General features: G+C 38.6%; 2 protein-coding genes across 4 annotated transcripts; one reads left to right on the top strand and one right to left on the bottom strand.

Moving 5' to 3' along the window:
* Positions 1 to 869: 869 nt before the first annotated feature.
* Positions 870 to 11,997, bottom strand: LOC102784482 (transcription intermediary factor 1-alpha-like). 3 transcript variants are annotated; one of them, XM_006782483.3, is made up of 18 exons: positions 11,413 to 11,997; positions 11,058 to 11,176; positions 10,453 to 10,600; positions 10,128 to 10,260; positions 9,701 to 9,817; positions 9,477 to 9,591; positions 9,125 to 9,271; positions 8,832 to 8,946; positions 7,478 to 7,845; positions 6,748 to 6,885; positions 6,558 to 6,663; positions 6,384 to 6,438; positions 6,113 to 6,242; positions 3,958 to 4,304; positions 3,570 to 3,699; positions 1,927 to 2,001; positions 1,371 to 1,526; positions 870 to 1,274 (listed from the first exon to the last, which is right to left on the bottom strand). In XM_006782483.3, the coding sequence occupies exons 1-18, from the start codon at positions 11,681 to 11,683 to the stop codon at positions 1,002 to 1,004; spliced, it is 2,943 nt and encodes a 980-aa protein (XP_006782546.2). In that variant the 5' UTR covers positions 11,684 to 11,997; the 3' UTR covers positions 870 to 1,001. The 3 variants fall into 3 exon arrangements, with proteins under 3 accessions (XP_006782546.2, XP_035770451.2, XP_035770443.2); XM_035914558.2 differs by having other exon boundaries at positions 3,570 to 3,696; positions 6,113 to 6,245; XM_035914550.2 differs by having other exon boundaries at positions 6,113 to 6,245.
* Positions 11,998 to 12,352: 355 nt separating this feature from the next.
* On the top strand, positions 12,353 to 16,990 carry LOC102784199 (aldo-keto reductase family 1 member D1-like). The gene is made up of 9 exons (XM_035914567.2): positions 12,353 to 12,661; positions 12,828 to 12,995; positions 13,145 to 13,261; positions 13,575 to 13,652; positions 14,668 to 14,790; positions 15,076 to 15,185; positions 15,379 to 15,544; positions 16,669 to 16,751; positions 16,859 to 16,990. The coding sequence occupies exons 1-9, from the start codon at positions 12,485 to 12,487 to the stop codon at positions 16,899 to 16,901; spliced, it is 1,065 nt and encodes a 354-aa protein (XP_035770460.2). The 5' UTR covers positions 12,353 to 12,484; the 3' UTR covers positions 16,902 to 16,990.

Below are 16,990 nucleotides of genomic sequence, written 5' to 3' on the forward strand. Positions count from 1 at the left end.
GTCAATCTGCAGAGGGTCACAAACACATCAAAGGCAGACTGAAATCTGCCCCGTGGGACACAAAGGAGTTTGTAGAACAACATTAAACTCAATTAACATGGAGCTACCGAGCAAAAAAGGTGTAGAACATTAAACCTTAGCTGGAGCTGCTACTCAATATATAAGGAATAATAGTTACTATACTTGTTCATTTATGCAAGTTGACCTGAATGCAGGAAGGTCTTTGCGTAAATGTTTTGACCTCTGGTGATGAGAAAACCATTCTCCATGCCTTATGTTTATAAGAAAGCTTTTTACGTCAACATTATGCCCCTGACAGATATAATCACACATATTGTTACATGGGCAGTGTCACCAGAATATATAATATAAAGAAGCCAGAATATACATTAAAAGATGGTAAATAAAACTGCATTTTCCTTCACGTTGTGAAAACTATAGATTTGCACTGTGTAAATAAAGCCTGACAAACCGGGGCAAACAGAAATATTCTGCACAATGTATCTGTCTTGAATATTCGATTATTTTAATTTGCTATTAATGTTCTGGCTGTGAGGGGCCTTGAAACACATTTTAACAATAGAAACCTGAGAGTTGTGATTACTGTCATTTGATTACAGGAGTAGTAACAAAAGAACAACTAGCTGTGGCTACAATGTAGCTTGCCATTGCCAGTGTGTGAATGTGTGAATGACTGAATGTAGTGTAAAGCGCTTTGGGGTCCTTAGGGACTGAGCAAAGCGCTATACAAATGCAGGCCATTTACCATTTAACTAAAATGTCAGGTTTCAGTCAGAAGTAGAAATACTGCAAAACCTACTAGCTTTAATTCTGATTTGAACACAAAAAAGTACCATTTGACGTCTGAATTGATAATTCTTGTCATGCAATACCATTTAATCATTAAAACTAAAATGTATTTGGTAACTTGAAGGCAATATTTTTTAATAAAACAGTACACACCACACATTCTTTGTGCCATCTGGTACATATCCAATTGTTTAGGAAAATTGGAGCTTTAATCCAATACCCTCTTCTCCACTGTGACAGCTTGGTGCATCCTGGGAATCTGAATATGTGCGTTGGCGTTTTGCAAGTGGGAATATATTGTCAAGAGATTGGAGTTGAGAATCTTGACAATCGGGTGAAGCAGTCTGAATCATCTCTGGTTTGATTTCTGGAAAGGTCTGATCAGGGTAGATGAGCTTCAGATAATCTTCAAAGAGTTCTTTAAATCTCATACATGTCACGGCAAGTTCAGTGTTACTCTGGCACTGAAGGAAGATAAAACGAAAAGGATGAAACAGTTTTAATAACAGATGTCAAGAACTGAATAACAGTTATTGTTTCAGAGTATTTGTCTATGGTACCTCACTGCAGGCCACACAGTTTCCAAAGATGAGCCTGATGTCTAATACAAACTCTGCGGGGTTTTGATAGCACATACTCTGCTCAGCCTCTAGACGGTTTTTCACTGTGGAAAAACTCACTGGTCCCTTTATAGTCAGACTGCCATCAGCATGTACCTGTAGTATTTAGAAAGGAAATGATAACAGAACAATAACACATTATTGGCATTTTAGTTTTTTCAAATCTGTGGTGTCCATCTACATGTAAACAGCACGCACATGGGACTATGGAGTTTTACCCTGTTTTGCCATGTAAAAGTTAAAATAAACAGCTATTTCAAGCCAAACCACCAGAATCACACTGACCCCTTAAGTCCAATTATCAAACACTGCAAGTTCTGGGCCTGCAATGAACTTACGGTTTATTTACAGTAAAGCTGCTCTGCCTCTGATTTCTAATTTCTGTCATCACTGAGAATGGTGTATTACATACAATTAAAATTACAGTTACAGTAACTCCATCTGACAGTAATCCTGTTATTTTTTCCACTATAGTCAGTCTTACTTTCAGACTCACCAAGAGAGATGCAGACTTTTGAAAGACTGAGTTGAGCTCACTGCAAAACAAGTACAGCAACAGCCTCTCACACTTCTGCAACACAAAAAATAAGCCTGAATTAATACATGTCAGAACAACCAAATACATTTCTCCCATCTGTGGTGTGTCAAGCAGAATATTAAACTGGTAAGAGTCGTCTCTCAGGATCTCCCTCGACACCATTCTGCTTTGTCTCAGCCCTTGCACTCTTACCAGTTGTTATCAGTTATTAAATGCATGATGCAATGTCAGGCATCTAGCCCTTCAGATACTAAGTTTAACAAACCACTGTTTTAAAGCAATGTAAATGTTTTACCATAAAAATAACAGCCTTGAAATCCTTTTGATTGTAAACTGATTTGTAACAGGGTGAATGACGTCTTTATTTCTACTCCCTGCCTCCAACGCCTGTTCTGGCAGTGTTGTACTTGGAAGAGCAGGTGAAATCTCCTGGGAAAATGAACTGCGTAGCTGAAGACTGAGCCAGCAGACAAGACCCTAGTGTGATAGCACAAGTCTTGGTTGCACGTAGGAGAAGGCAGTGCACTGCAGGAGCAGATGAGAATATTAGCTAACCTAACAGCTATCACGTACAGGTTGACTACACATTTACTTTTTCCATCAAACATTTGCTTTATGCATGTTATTTTTTAAAAAAAAACAGAACTTTTCTTGTTAAGATAACAAACACAAAATTAGACAAGGAACTCCCTTCTAACCCAAGCTATTTAAATTTCAATTTTATTTATACTTGATGACAAGATGCTTTATATTGTAAGGTAGACCCTACAATAATAGAAAATCCCAACAATCATATGACCCCCTGTGAGCAAGCACTTTGGTGACAGTGGGAAGGAAAAACTCCCTTTTAACAGGAAGAAACCCCGGCTGAACCAGGCTCAGGGAGGGGTGACCATCCGCTACGACTGGCTGGGGCGAGAGAAGAAAGACATGAAAAAAAAAACTTGCTGTGGAAGGGTCAGAGTTTTCCCTGGTCAGGGAAAAGCAGATGAGCTGCACTATTTTACTATTTACAATTACTATTTTTTATTGGTGTTTGTACCCATGATTTAAAATCTTACATTTAGGAACATAAGCGCTGGTTACAAATTAAAGTAATGTCATATAAACTAACAAGTTTTCTGCTTCCTACATACTATGATCAAGTAACATCCCCACATAAACCGAGACGAGTATTTCTATAAATGTAAAGTTATCTGAAATGTGCTGAATGTGAGAATGAAAAGACCAAATTTGAACATTCAGACATTCGGCCTATATTAAGACAACTGGTGGATCAAACTTAGGTAAGATGGGATGATCCATCTTATTGCAGAGAACGCAGCTGTATTTATGGTTTATATCTTATATAATGTAGTCATAATGATAATTGGTGATTCTCTGTTAATGAATGAGTGGATTTGTTTTTTAAAAAAGATGCTGCTTACTGGTGTTTTACAAAATGGCTGTAAATTTGGAAAGTACATGACTTATCAGATTATGCTGAATTCTGAACTTAATTTGAATTACTTGGCATTCAAGTCATTTGGCTATTGTAGTATTATCATTATTATAATTACATAAATGGTAGTAAATCATTTAAAAAAAAAAAAAGCACTGACTCGTTTGTCCACAGGGGAAAATGCTCCTTCAAAATCCGTCTCCTTCTTTATCGTTTTGGCTTCAGGTTTGCAGACATACTCCATCTCAGGCATTAACAGGTCACAACAGAAAGTGCAAAACCATTCCCTGCTGAAAAAGAGACCATTTACAGACTCAATACAACAGCCAGTAAGCAGTAACTCACATCAACAAATGCATAATGCTGCAGTCAGATGTAAATCTCACACCTCCAAGATGTAAAAATCAACTTGCCAAAAGTGGATTTGTTCTGACGTGCTTTTAATTCCACAAAGAAAACAAGCGATTGATTTGCTATTAAAATGAAAACATATGAGCTGTGGCATTTTCATCCAAGACCAGTAATAAATAAAGTTTGATGGAGCTGACCTTGGAGATTTGAGGAGAGCTGGAACGTGGCACGTCAGATGAAAAGCTTTATGACATTTTTGGCAGCACAACAGCTGTCCTGTAGTCTGACACACAGCACACGAGGCCTCATTAGAGTCTTCCAGTTGGGTTTTATTTTGCTCTACCTGCTGCTGTTCCCCCACTGAACTGATATGAGTTGGAGGTCCAGTCTTACTCTGGCCCAGTGGCTCACTTGGAGTGTGTGAAGGGCAACAGGGTTTGTTGTCTGTGCTATGTATACAAGTCTGGACATCTTCACCTTGGGAATTTTTTGGGGGTTGGTCATCTGTGCTGTCGGGGAGGCTGGCTCTTTGTTTGGGATGTACCTGAAAACAAGAAAACAAGATCTGAAAATAACATAACCAACATTTTACAGATTTATCATGGTGCTGAAAGTTTTCATGATTGGTTATTACTGAATTATTATTATTATTATTAATAATAATAATAATAATAATAATAATAATAATAATAATAGTAGTAGTAGTAGTTTTAGTTTACACAACATTTCCCTGTCTATTCCTTCCACCGTCTTGTATTTGTCAAAGTCAAAGACCATATGTACAGTTATACACAGGAATTTGAAACGGCAATGCTCCCATGGCCCTCAGTGTACACTAAAAATCTAAAGGGAAAAAAGGGGAAAAATAATAAAATAAAATAAAAGTCTTATGTACAAGACACTACAATACTATACAATTATTTATGCATGTATTATTAAATACGATTTATGCATCACTGCCTTTTCCAGTCTTTGATATCATGTCTAGTTTGAGTCTTCTTGTCTATGAGTTTAATCTTTGTCTTCTGGTTATTTCCTGTTTTACTTTAGAGGTGAGCTATCTGTTGTGTTTCCTCCTACTTTCTGTTCTTCCTCCCTCTGTGATTGCCATCCTTGCCCAAATTGTTTTCACATATTGCTCATTGCTTTTACCTGTGTTCTTCTACTTCCTGCTGCTTGCTGAGTTAATTAGTCCCCTTTGTATATATATAATCCTGTGTTCCTCTTTGAGAAACAATGACTAAGCCCATTTTATAGGTGGACACCTGATTTGTTGATGTACTGATCAAATATGGAAGTTTAAAGGGAAACTTTGGTTTTCATTTGCCAGTCATTCATAATATTCAATTCATTTATGCAGCTCCAAATCATAACAACATCCACCTTAAGATGCTAAACAATCACAATCATCTTTTTAATCACTTTTAGCCAGATTGTTTAACACAGTCTTGGAAAGTGGGAGGATGCCTGAGGAATGGAGAAGTGTACTGATATCGCTGTTCAAGAATAAGCATGATGTGTAGATCTGTAGTAACTATAGAGGGATAAAGCTGATGAGACATACCATGAAGTTATGGGAAAGAGAGGTGACGATCAGTAAGCACCAGTACTGTACATGTCCACTGAAGTCTGCTTCAATCACTACTGGGGACACAGTCTAAACACTTCATCCACCTCACTCCAGAATTCCCCTTTCTGTTCTGACATCCAACCTGTGAGACATATGCGCTGACAACATTCAAGGTGACCCCTTTTCCAGCTTCATACTCATAATTCTGTGTAATGCCACCTTCACCTCAACAATACTAATCTTTTCCTTCAAGATTACTCAATTTCTCTTCGATACCATGGTAGAATCCACATCCAATGGTCTTGGCCTTGCTTGCCTTCCACCAGGTTTCCTGCCCCAAAAAATAAATCTACCCTACTTCTCTCCATCATGGCATCCAATCTGCTCCCTTTATCAATCATAGTACCTACATTTAAAGTTTCTACTCTCACCTCCCAAACTCCTGTCTTTCCTTCTTTCTCACTGCCTCCTAACACGCCTTTCCCCGTTCTTCTTTCATTGTCTTCAGCTTACAGTAGCACAGTTTCCAAAGGGACCCTATTGGCCAACAAGACCAAAGGCAGTTGTTGTTAATGCTGATCTAATATGGAAATCTCATTCTTTAAGATATGCATGGTTGAACTGGCCAAGATTTACCCTTCTTTATACAACCCCCACTGCTTATCCGGGCTTGGGAACAGCAGTAGGAATACACTGACTTGTGACTTGTGAAGTTACAGATAAAAGCAACTAGCAACAATAAAAAGCTATACAGTATTTGAAATAAATCATTCCCTTCTTACATAACTACTATCATCATCTAGCTCATCTTTGATGACAATTATAGGCCTTGGAGATGATCGTTGTCTTTTCTTTGCAGCCGATCCCACTGCTCCACTAGCCTGGTGTATTTCTGGGGCTTTCCAAAAAATGCTGCTTGGGAACAAAGCAAAAATCAATCAAAGATAAATTCACTTAAGAGACCCATATCACAGAGTTAATAGTACCATAACAGAACAAAGAGATAATCTGTGCTTGTATACTTGCAAAAGTGCGCATACTGCTCCCCCCTACCTTGTTTTTTTCTGGGATACTGGAGTGTACACCACTGAACTTTGATGTCCTGGTGCTTCAGAAAAGTTTACAATGCATTTGACCATTATAAAAAATACAATATTACACATATTCTCTATGTTACAAAAACTGCAAAAAAAAAAAAACAATATGCAAAAATAATTGCAAACATACCATTTCTGCTTGACAAGGAAGCTTCTGCTCCCTGAGGATAGTTTGGTTTCACTGTATACATTGGACCATTTGAATTATTTCTCCTGGTCATATATGTGGGCTCAGACTAAACACACCATTGCAAATCAATTACTTAAAAGCAGATATTATACCATGACAATGCCTTCAGTCAATACAGGAAGTTGCTTACCTTCTGTTGTGAATGAGGTAAACTGACACTACCACTGAGGGGTGGCGGAGTTATTTGTGCATAGAGAGGTGTAGAGAAAAATCCATCCATGGGCTTGGTTTGGTAGGTGGAGCCACTTCCTGTACTTCTCTGCTGATACTATGATGAATGGAGACAATACAGAAAAAGGGAGAGCATGCCACAATCATTTTACTGCATGTGATAAAAAAGGCCACAATCTAAAAACCCAATGCAAAGTGACCACAGTATGCTTCGAAAAGTCTCAATCAGTTTACCAGATTTGTCTGCAAAAGACTGCTGCTTCTTTACTACTAGTTTCCTGTGCAGCTTTAACAACTTGTTCACATCAGTAGAAAACAAATGTCTGCACTTTACATGCCAGTATTGTCCTGCTGCAGAATTGAAACCCAAACATCCAGTGAAGCAGACTAAACAACTTGAATAAGAAGATATTATCAAGCCTTACTCAAGAAGTTTCCCCTTTGTCCTCTGTTACATGCTGGCTTGCTGTTTGTCATGCAGATTTATTTGATTTACTTTATTTTTGAACTATAACTTCATCCAAGACTAAAATCCTTCCTGACAAGGAAAGACATAAATTGCTCAGGATGTGAAAGCTGTCGGCTCTATTTAGGACAATGCCATCTGATGTCTGTGCTTGTTAAGAAGGCTTGTCAGTCAAACTTAGGCAAGCACACACCCACACTCACACAAAGAAACACACAGTAACCTGGGGAGAAAATCCAGGGCTCAGTATGCTCCTAGTTGAGCTAACATGGTTGGGCAGAGGCCTCGTAAACCTGTGGTCTGGTTGGGGAGGCAAACTGTGGGAGGGAGAGACTCTCTGTAGGGGCCCTGGGACTGTTTGCTCTAGTTGGATGCTTTGGTGCCATGTGCAGGGTGGAGGAGGTGGTTGGGGCTGCCAGTGAGCTTGGGGGTTTAGCTTGTCCACCTGCATCTGGAGCTGAGCCAGAGTGCTATGGGGAGCTCCCGGGGCAAAGCTGTGGGGTGAGCCTGAGGAACTCTGCCCACTGTGGATATGCTCATGATGAAAACCATCCAGCTGGTGGCCTGGTACACTCTCCACCATTAAAGTGCCTGAGAGGACATACACACAGAGACAGGATGAGCATAACAGGGGGTGATGAAATATATACAGTACAGAAAGAAAATTCCAGAGAACTGTGGGGGGAGATATATGTAAAACTCGAGGCAGTTAGTAAGTAAAACTATGCTAACTTGGGTTACAATTGGATATAAGCAACAAAAGATAACAATTTCAATTAATTTGTTCCATTTAATCAGTTACTGTATAAACTGTGAAAATGTGATGGCATTAGTTTGCTTGTTTTTATATTTCAAAATGCTATGTATCCAGTTTACAATCATGGAAATTCTGCTTTCTTCAGACACTTCTGTTGACTAAATTAGACAGATGTTGCATTTCATTATGATTGTCAGCCTCAGATGAATATAAACAGCTAGACAAGGATTTTCATTTAATGTTGAGCTCTGCTCTCAATAAATCCTTCATTTAGATAGATAGATACGTTATTGATCCCACAAGGGAAATTTTTGTGTTACAGTAGCATGATAAAGAGTATAAACAGTACAGTACACACCATGTAAACAACACAATTAAATAAAATGCCACAGGTGCCTAGTAAGGGGGCTTATAGTATGAGATAGTCCAGGAATTTATATATTTACAACAGTGATAAAAAAAAACAAACAAAACAAATAACAGTAAAAATGAAGGTAGTTCAAAACAGTCAGAGTAAAACTGACATTGTGTGAGAGAGAAGTGCAAATGCATTAATAAATAATAGGATTTGTCATCCAAGTTTTACTGGCCTCCAGCTAACTCCCCGTGACCATCTGACTCTCCTCATGCCTGTTTATTAATACTGTGCAAGTCTCACTTAGATCACCACCACAGATACAATCTTATGGAAGAAGAATGCCCCTAAAATTATTAATTAAAACTGAAATAAAGTTTCAAGGTACACAAGTTTACTGGAGCAGAAAACAAATAATCCATTCATTCTCATGGCTGTGGATCACATCATTTGTTAATCTCTTACCCAAATCGACATTTGAGGCCCAGTAAGAGGCTCGGCACTGGAAGCGTATGGTGCTCTGCGGTACGAATGAAGCACTGCATTTTGCCTGAAGGAGGTTTTCAATCTGAAACAGAATCTGCAAACAGAAGGAATGTTATCAGTCATTTTCAGAGGAGGAACATGCATGCTGCAAAAGCCATATGCTTGCGCTTCATCACATCCGAGACATACTAGGCTTAAAGACGACCTGAGATCAGGAAAACAAGACTGTGACAAGATACTGCTTTATGGCTAATTGATTAAAGAGGCCTCACCAAACGTTTACAGTACAAGAGGGCCGTGCCCCCATTCTTGGCTGTGGCCCATTTGATGAAGTCGATGACATGATCCAGGTGTTGGGAGAGATAGCCAATGTCTTCCTGTTGTTTACGCAAGAGACTCTCATGATCTTTTGTAACAGCCTGCAAAAAAAGAAAACAAAAAAGAGGAGTGCAGTGTTAATGCAGCTTGAGCGGCGGCACTCTGAGCCTCAAGGCCACATGAAACTCACCATACAAATAACATTCTTCTGGAAACAACACCACAGCAAGCTACAGGACTACAGAGTCAAACTACTCCACTTACTACACAGTATTGTTTTGCTGCATGTAATCGTCTTTGTCATACCTCAAGTTGATCAAGTACAATTTTGCCCTTTTTGTTTATCGCGAGGATTAAACTGCTGACAGATTTCTTTATTTCATCACGAACAGAAGTACGGTTCTGTTCCACCAGAAGAAGTCTGAAAAACATACATTTGAAGTGTGACTTAGAACAAAATATACATTTATTAATATGGAAGAAGTGACTTTTTTTAACTAGACATCTTTAAGGAAAAATGAAATACATACCCACTATTTATGGAGTCTGATACCTCTTTTATCAGTTTCTTTTTCTCCTGTAACTGATGAGTCATATGCTCCATGTGCTCTTTGTGGTTTTTATAAGCATCTTCAAGGAACTGATAACTAATTCAAAAACATCAGTGAGTTAATACAGACAGGTTAATATGCATAATATGCATAATGAACTGGGCGGGTGGGGGTGTAACTTAATCTCTCAGTGAATTTTTTTCTCCGCCTCAAATGCATCACATGGAGAGATCACAGTATCAATCAAATCAATCCATGAACAGTGGTGAAAAAAAATTGCAATAATAATGTAATGTGGGTGGAGTATTGTGATATCATTTCGAGGGGTGCCTGGTGATTCCCACCTCTGTCATATATTATATATAATATACATCCCACCATCAATATTACTGAAACAATGCGGTACCTGTGGTCTTTATGCTTGGTGAGTTGGCAGTCCCGACAGGTAAGCAGGTCACATGTCTCACAAAAGAGTTTCAGTGGCTCTTGTTTGTGGATATGACAGAACATCGGCCTCTGACTCGACACAACACAAACGTCTGGAAAACAGCAAAAGGCTCACCATAGTTATTTTTAAACTAATTCTTACAGTATAAAAAGCATGCAGTGCATACTGATGTATACGTATCATTTTGCCCATTAAAATATTGCGGTAGCAAGAATCACATGATACGTCAGCACAGGCATTTAATTTTTTTTAAACAGCTAAATAAGCAGGTAGGTTTGAGTACCTTGTGATACTTCCGACTTCTGTCTGATCATATGGTCTTTGGTGAATTTGACTCTTTGGTGGGCCTCCACACAGGTGGTACACAAGTACTCCACACACTCAACACAAAACCCAGCAGCTTCTGTGTTGTCATCGCAGGTCATACAGAGCTATAGAAAGAGGAGTCAAGCATCAAAAGTTAATAAATATTTGGAAACATGGAGATGATGGCTCGGCACATGTTTTACCATTTCTTGTTCAATCAAGGGAATGCAATGATGAACCTTATCTGCTAAGTTGATATCAGTGAAGTATCCAAGTGTGCTGTTTCTACTGACAAGCATTGCTTCTGCTGCCCAGATTTCAGAGCTACAAACCAACAGAAGACAAGGTAGCTTTGTTTTTATACAGATATCCCCTTTAATATAGTGTGCACCCGCCCATTAAATCCCTGCAAATGGAAATCATCTAGTGCCTTATTCTGGTTCTTACAAGAGCAATGTTTTTTTTTCTGCATGACCAATGACAAATAAAAAATACAAGTAAAACTTACATAGTTATATTTTGATAATTACCCTCAAAAACCCAGCCTGTCCCCAAAATGATATTAATTCATTTGTTACCAACCTGGACTGCTCTTTCCACTGTGCTGCTGGGCGCCTCGAATGACTCCTTCACGAACATATTATCCACCACATCTGCCGCCATACATTCCTGCCTGCACACCGGACAGCGGATCACGTTTACTGGAATCAAGCAGGAACATAGGTGTTGGTGTAAATCAGTAAAACTGTACATTTCTGGTATTATTTACCATCAGATTATATTTTTATGACATTTAGACATTTAGGTGATTGTGGTTAGAGGTAGCTACAAGCATTCGTAAAATGTATGCAGTTGTGCGTGCAGCTACTCTGGTTGTAGAAAAGGTTGACAGCCATTAATCGGTCCTTGATCTGTGTTTGTAAACAAAGTGACTCACGTGGTTTGGTCGCGCCGTCGTCGCTCTGGGAGACGGACGGTTCCGTCACGTCCAGATTCCTCGACGGTAAAGGCAAGCACCTCCCGCAGAAAGTGTGCAGGCAGGGCAGAAGTTTGGGCTCCTTGCTGTGGAAGCTTAGATGACAAACGGGGCACGTGTCCAGGTCATGTTGGTCGAGTGCACCGGACCGCTCCTCTCGCGTGCTCTCTGCTTCGTTCTCGACTGACGGGACAGCAGTATGTCCCGACTCCTGTTTTTCCATCGCATCCATCGGAAACAGTTTCTGTTCTCCAAGTCTAGTTTACTCTGATTCAACGGCACGTACAGGGAGGGTAGTCTGAAGCGTAGGCTATATCTCATTGCTCTCTAGCCGAAGAGAGCGCCTTCTTCGTACCTGCGTTGTCCTCCGCGCTCTCTCTATCAGTTCAGCATTTGTAAGCGTCGAGTGTATTACTGTCTACGTGTGATATTTTGGGGAAAATAATTTTTGGACTGTTGCAACAAACAGGAATCACTAAAGAAAAAAAAGGGTACCTGTGTCGCATGCGCGTGTGCCCCAGATGTTGTTGGTCAAATTAGAGCGCACGCGCTCGTTGAGGTAAGAGTGGGGCGGGGTCAAAATCTTGACATGAGAGCCGCTGGCTGCTGTGTGCTGTTCTGTCTGGAGGACAAAGTCCACCGAGCAGCAAGAGTTTGCCTGATTCTTATTACTCTGAAACTTTACACAGGGTTCAGTTCAGTACAGTAATACTGTGTTATGCTTCTGGTGACTTTATTTATTTATGGCACTTCATCATAGGCTGTGTGGATTTCAAATGCATTAGGTTTTGTTGGCTTCAGGCTTCAGCCAGGCCTATGGACATTTTTTTTGTAACGTTGTAACACTGTTTGCTGAAAAGATACTCACAAAGTGCTGGTGTCATATTCACATATGATTATGATTATAAGAGTGTTTTTGTTCTCAAGTTAAATGGTATTCTGAAAAGCTGGTGAAGAACTGTTTTAAAAATGGACGCACTGCTCTGGTTCAGGTTAAAGTCACTTGCGCAATTGAGTGGAAGATTATGTCTTCATGGTTCAAGGTTCATGGCCAAACTATGGGTTAGCCTTGAGAGAAGTGTGCTGCAGTTCAATTGTCCACATGTTGGACACAAACATGAATCTAACAGCGGAAAGCCACAGAATCCCTTTAAGTGATGGTAACAGTATTCCACTCCTGGGACTTGGCACCTATGGGGACCCTCAAACGGTGAGGAAAATATCATGTAGTCTCTGTATTTCTAGATTTAGATTAGACTTATTTACCTTTAGTGATTTGAGTTTCATCAGTTAAACAGGATCACTGAGAAGTACACACTGTGGCTGTAGCTTAAAAAAATCAAATAAAATGTATATTTTCTGTGAATTTTCTAAAGACACCCAGAGGCACTGCATTTGACTGTGTCAAGCTGGCCATAGATGTGGGCTACAGGCACTTTGATGGGGCGTTGGTATATTTCAATGAGCATGAAGTGGGTCAGGCCATTAGGGAGAAGATAGCTGATGGAACCGTTAGAAGAGAGGACATCTTTTACTGCGGAAAGGTAATATTTGTTAGCTTTTGTTTAATCAACTTTCATTCCTATAAACCTTTAAGAACTAATCATGTTATTGCAATGTTCTGTTGCCTGGATATTTGAATGTTCAGGTTGTTTAAATTGTTTTTTAAATTCAGCAATGTTATTTTTCTCAGCTCTGGAATACCTTCCATCCACCAGAGTTGGTGAGACCAGCCTTAGAGAAGACATTGAAAGCCTTAAAACTGGACTATGTGGATCTCTACGTCATTGAGCTTCCAATGGCCTTCAAGGTTTCTAAAAAATAATTTTACTAATTTTTACAATAAAGTATTTTTAATTATTAAATACAAAATTAGATAATAGGGGTTCAAACACAGGAGCTGCATAGCAAATACTTCAAATCTGGCCGTTGCCACATTACACACATTAGAATCAGATAAGATTATGTAGACAAGTGTTTGGTTAAGATTGGGTACCTGGAATCAGTATGTTTCTTTGTTTAAGCGTTTTGACCATGAACACATTGTGCCACCTTAGGTCACTATAAATTAAATGCTTAAATAACCACTTTTAATTAAGTATTTCATTATGCATATATTTTAGCCTGGAAAGGCCTTTTATCCAAAGGACCAGGATGGAAACTACATCTACCACCACACAGATCTCTGTGCAACATGGGAGGTGAGCTCTACCTACTGCTCATCTCTAATATAGTATCACTATGAAATTAAAAATATGTTGTTTTGTTATGAAAATTTAAATACTTTTTTTACATTTGTATTAGCAGCTTGCAGAATATGCTTTTCCTCCACATGTCAAGCTAAGCATGACTTCATTGCAGGGCTTGAATGAATGAATCCTGATCAGCACATCAAGGATTTCATTCTTCATGTAGTTATGTTATCATAGGCAGAAAATATTAAAATCAACGAGCAGAACTTAACACAACCTTTGTAGTGGCATCATAAAGCCGTCACTACGAATAAAATCTAACGATTGAGCTATTGAGCCACCTCTAAGCTCTTTATACTTTGATTTTAAGGAGTCAGACTTCCATGTGATGTTTAAGAGGTCTTGAGCACCAGTTCTCCAAGCTGTTATTCTTAAGTCGTTGGGCGGTTTTCATTTCCGCATTTCGGCCAGTGGTGTTTGTGATTCTGTCAAAAAGTGTTATTGAAGCAGTGTTGGATCATCTTGACAGAATGGAACAAAATGCAGTCAACACTTTGAATATCCTTCTAGCAGCCTGGAGAACTATTCTTGAAGACTACTTAAGGGAATTGCAGGCTGTGTTAAAGAATAAAATTGGGCATGTCTAATAAACTTTCAAGCTTGTTAGAATTCTAAAAACTCTATTTTGTTATATGTATAATTTTATATTTTGGTTAGTCTGCACCTATTTCCCATTTTGCAAAATATTTTTTTAAAAGGGAGATGGCTCACGACTTTTGTATTTGCATTTGTACTGCATGCATCTAATAAAATATTAGGTAGGCATTGTTTTATCTTATTCAAGTGTTCTTACATGTTAATACTGGTAATAATAGTGTTTTTTTCTGCAGCACATTACTCTCAAGGACAGTGTCATAAACAGTTTATTTTCCTTGTGTCTTGTATTTTTCTTGGCTATCTCAGTTAGCCTGTAAAGATTACTGCTATCAGTCTTTGATAAGGTATTAATATTTTCTTCTTTCAGGCTTTAGAGGCTTGCAAAGATGCTGGACTGGTTAAGTCCCTGGGAGTCTCCAACTTCAATCGCAGGCAGCTGGAGCTGCTTCTGAATAAACCTGGTCTCAAACACAAACCCGTATCCAACCAGGTGATCCCAGTTTGTTTCCTGACCCCTAATGACATCTCAATGAGGGTAGTTTGCAAAGTAAAATAGTACTGTACAGCATACATTAGTATTCTGGGTTTTTAATATGAAGGCATTTCTAAAATAGACTCTCTGCCAAAAAATAGTCAAACACTATGCTGAAATACATTTTCTTTCATTAATCTAGATTAAATGGAATAGATTTTACTTTTGATTCCCATCCAGTTTCTTTCCTACTTGTAAGACTGAGCCCTGTCATCTTTTTCCCTTCTTCTTATTTACCTTTAGGTCGAATGCCACCCATATTTCACACAACCAAAACTTCTGGAGTACTGTCGTCACAATGACATCGTGATTGTTGGCTATTGCCCAATTGGCTCCTCCAGAGATGCGTCTTGGTAGGTTTGAAAATATATACACTTATGTAGGCTGGTGTGAGGTTATTGTGATTTTATCCCCCCTGTTACTGTATTAATGTGAGACTGCAAAAATAAAAACAAATTATTGTTGTTACCAAGCCTTCAACGTGACCCTAAGCAGAATTCATTTGGTAAATGGCATGGTGCGTATTTAACTGTGTCTCTTTCATAGGGTGAATTTGAAATGTCCTCCTCTGCTGGACGATGAGGTGCTTGTATCCACTGGGAAAAAATACAACAAAAGTAGTGCCCAGGTGGCCCTGCGCTTCAACATACAGAGAGGAGTTGTAGTGATCCCAAAGAGCTTCAACCCTGAGCGGATCAAACATAACTTCCAGGTACTGTACCAACATTTTTAACTCTTACATGCATTTTTGGTTAAATTTGACCATTTTGACATTGGAGAACAGTAAATATACCCAAAATGCCACCTTTCTGGCCTGAAATTTGATGATGTTCCCTAAAATGACCCAAAATTAAAACTATTTTAAAATGTTATACTTTTGAGCAGGTGCTACAAGTTTTGTAGGCTGATGCGCAACCCACATCCTCAACTCTGCTGTTTAAGCCCCAAAGGCATTTTCCTTACACATGTGGCACAGTCAAGGGGAAATAAACAGGCCTTACAACAGTGTGAGATTTACTGCCAAGAAGCATTGTTACAACAAACAAATAATCCACCAAACACAAATATCCGTAGGTTTTGCGGCAAGTTTAGTTATAAGTGCAATTATATTATTAGCCTACATGACTGGTGCTTGTGCTTTGCACCTGTAAACAAAAGTAAGCATTATGTAAGAAAATAATCTGACAATAAACTAATTAGGACCCATTTTGTCTGAGCTAAGTGAAATTAAAAAGAGATTAAAACAGGGATCAAAAGAGGGATTAGAGGTAATAAGATTATAAAGTCACCTGATCTGCCATTTCAGTAAATGTAAGAAACGTGCAAATGCTGCACAGGCAATGCTTTGAATGCTCAGACTATTTTGCAATAAGCAAGTTTTTTACTCTAAGTTTAAAATAATATTGAATTCACAAAGACATGAGGACAGCCTTTAATGTTTGTAGTGATTATACATGGTTATGCAATAAATCCAACCAGTTCCAGAATGGTTTTGCCATTTTCACCTTTAATAAAATCTCATGAAATCGTTATCGCTATTATTTTCATGTCTAAAGTAAATCAGGGCACGAGATTGTGCATAATAGTTATTTTTCTCCCTGCTCTTTGAAACATTAATTAAAAATTAATCCTCCATTAATGCCAGCTAGACTATTTATACACTCTAAATAGATCTGTAGTTCAGAATTTGTTGTAGACACTTGGGAATCCTGGCATGTGTCAAACTGACTACAATCATAATGCAAAGACATGAAATATATACAGTATGTAAGGGTTAAACAGTTGAATGAATGAAAGAATGAATGAATTTAAACAGAAGCAAATTATTTTTTTCAGATATTTGATTTTTCACTGACTGAGGAAGAAATGAAAGCCATTGAAGCACTGAACAAAAATATTCGGTTTGTTGAGTTGCTGATGTAAGTACAAGCTTTGACGGACAAATATCTAAACATTTTTTTGTTGTCTAATGCATGAACCAAATCCTCGATATTAATGGTAGTAAACACTTTTTTTTAAAACTCAGGTGGAGTGATCATCCGGAGTACCCCTTTCATGATGAATACTGACCTTTGTAACTTTTACGTATTGTACTTCATTTTTAAGAAAGATGGAATAAATAACAGAGAAATAAAAGTTCACACATTTGTTGTACCAG

Source organism: Neolamprologus brichardi, chromosome 7 (genome assembly GCF_056152115.1).
Source record: "Neolamprologus brichardi isolate AB-2024 chromosome 7, ASM5615211v1, whole genome shotgun sequence".
NCBI classification, from domain to species: domain Eukaryota; kingdom Metazoa; phylum Chordata; class Actinopteri; order Cichliformes; family Cichlidae; genus Neolamprologus; species Neolamprologus brichardi.

Bases quoted from the DNA above. Each gene is read 5' to 3' on its own strand.
- LOC102784199 (XM_035914567.2), top strand. From the start codon at position 12,485: ATGGTTCAAGGTTCATGGCCAAACTATGGGTTAGCCTTGAGAGAAGTG. The intron at 12,662-12,827 runs GTGAGGAAAATA...AATTTTCTAAAG, and splicing joins CCTATGGGGACCCTCAAACG to ACACCCAGAGGCACTGCATT. The intron at 15,545-16,668 runs GTACTGTACCAA...TATTTTTTTCAG, and splicing joins GGATCAAACATAACTTCCAG to ATATTTGATTTTTCACTGAC.
- LOC102784482 (XM_035914550.2), bottom strand. From the start codon at position 11,683: ATGGATGCGATGGAAAAACAGGAGTCGGGACATACTGCTGTCCCGTCA. The intron at 11,177-11,412 runs GTGAGTCACTTT...GCTTGATTCCAG, and splicing joins CGACGGCGCGACCAAACCAC to TAAACGTGATCCGCTGTCCG. The intron at 6,886-7,477 runs GTTACTGTGTGT...CATTCATCATAG, and splicing joins GCCCTGGATTTTCTCCCCAG to TATCAGCAGAGAAGTACAGG.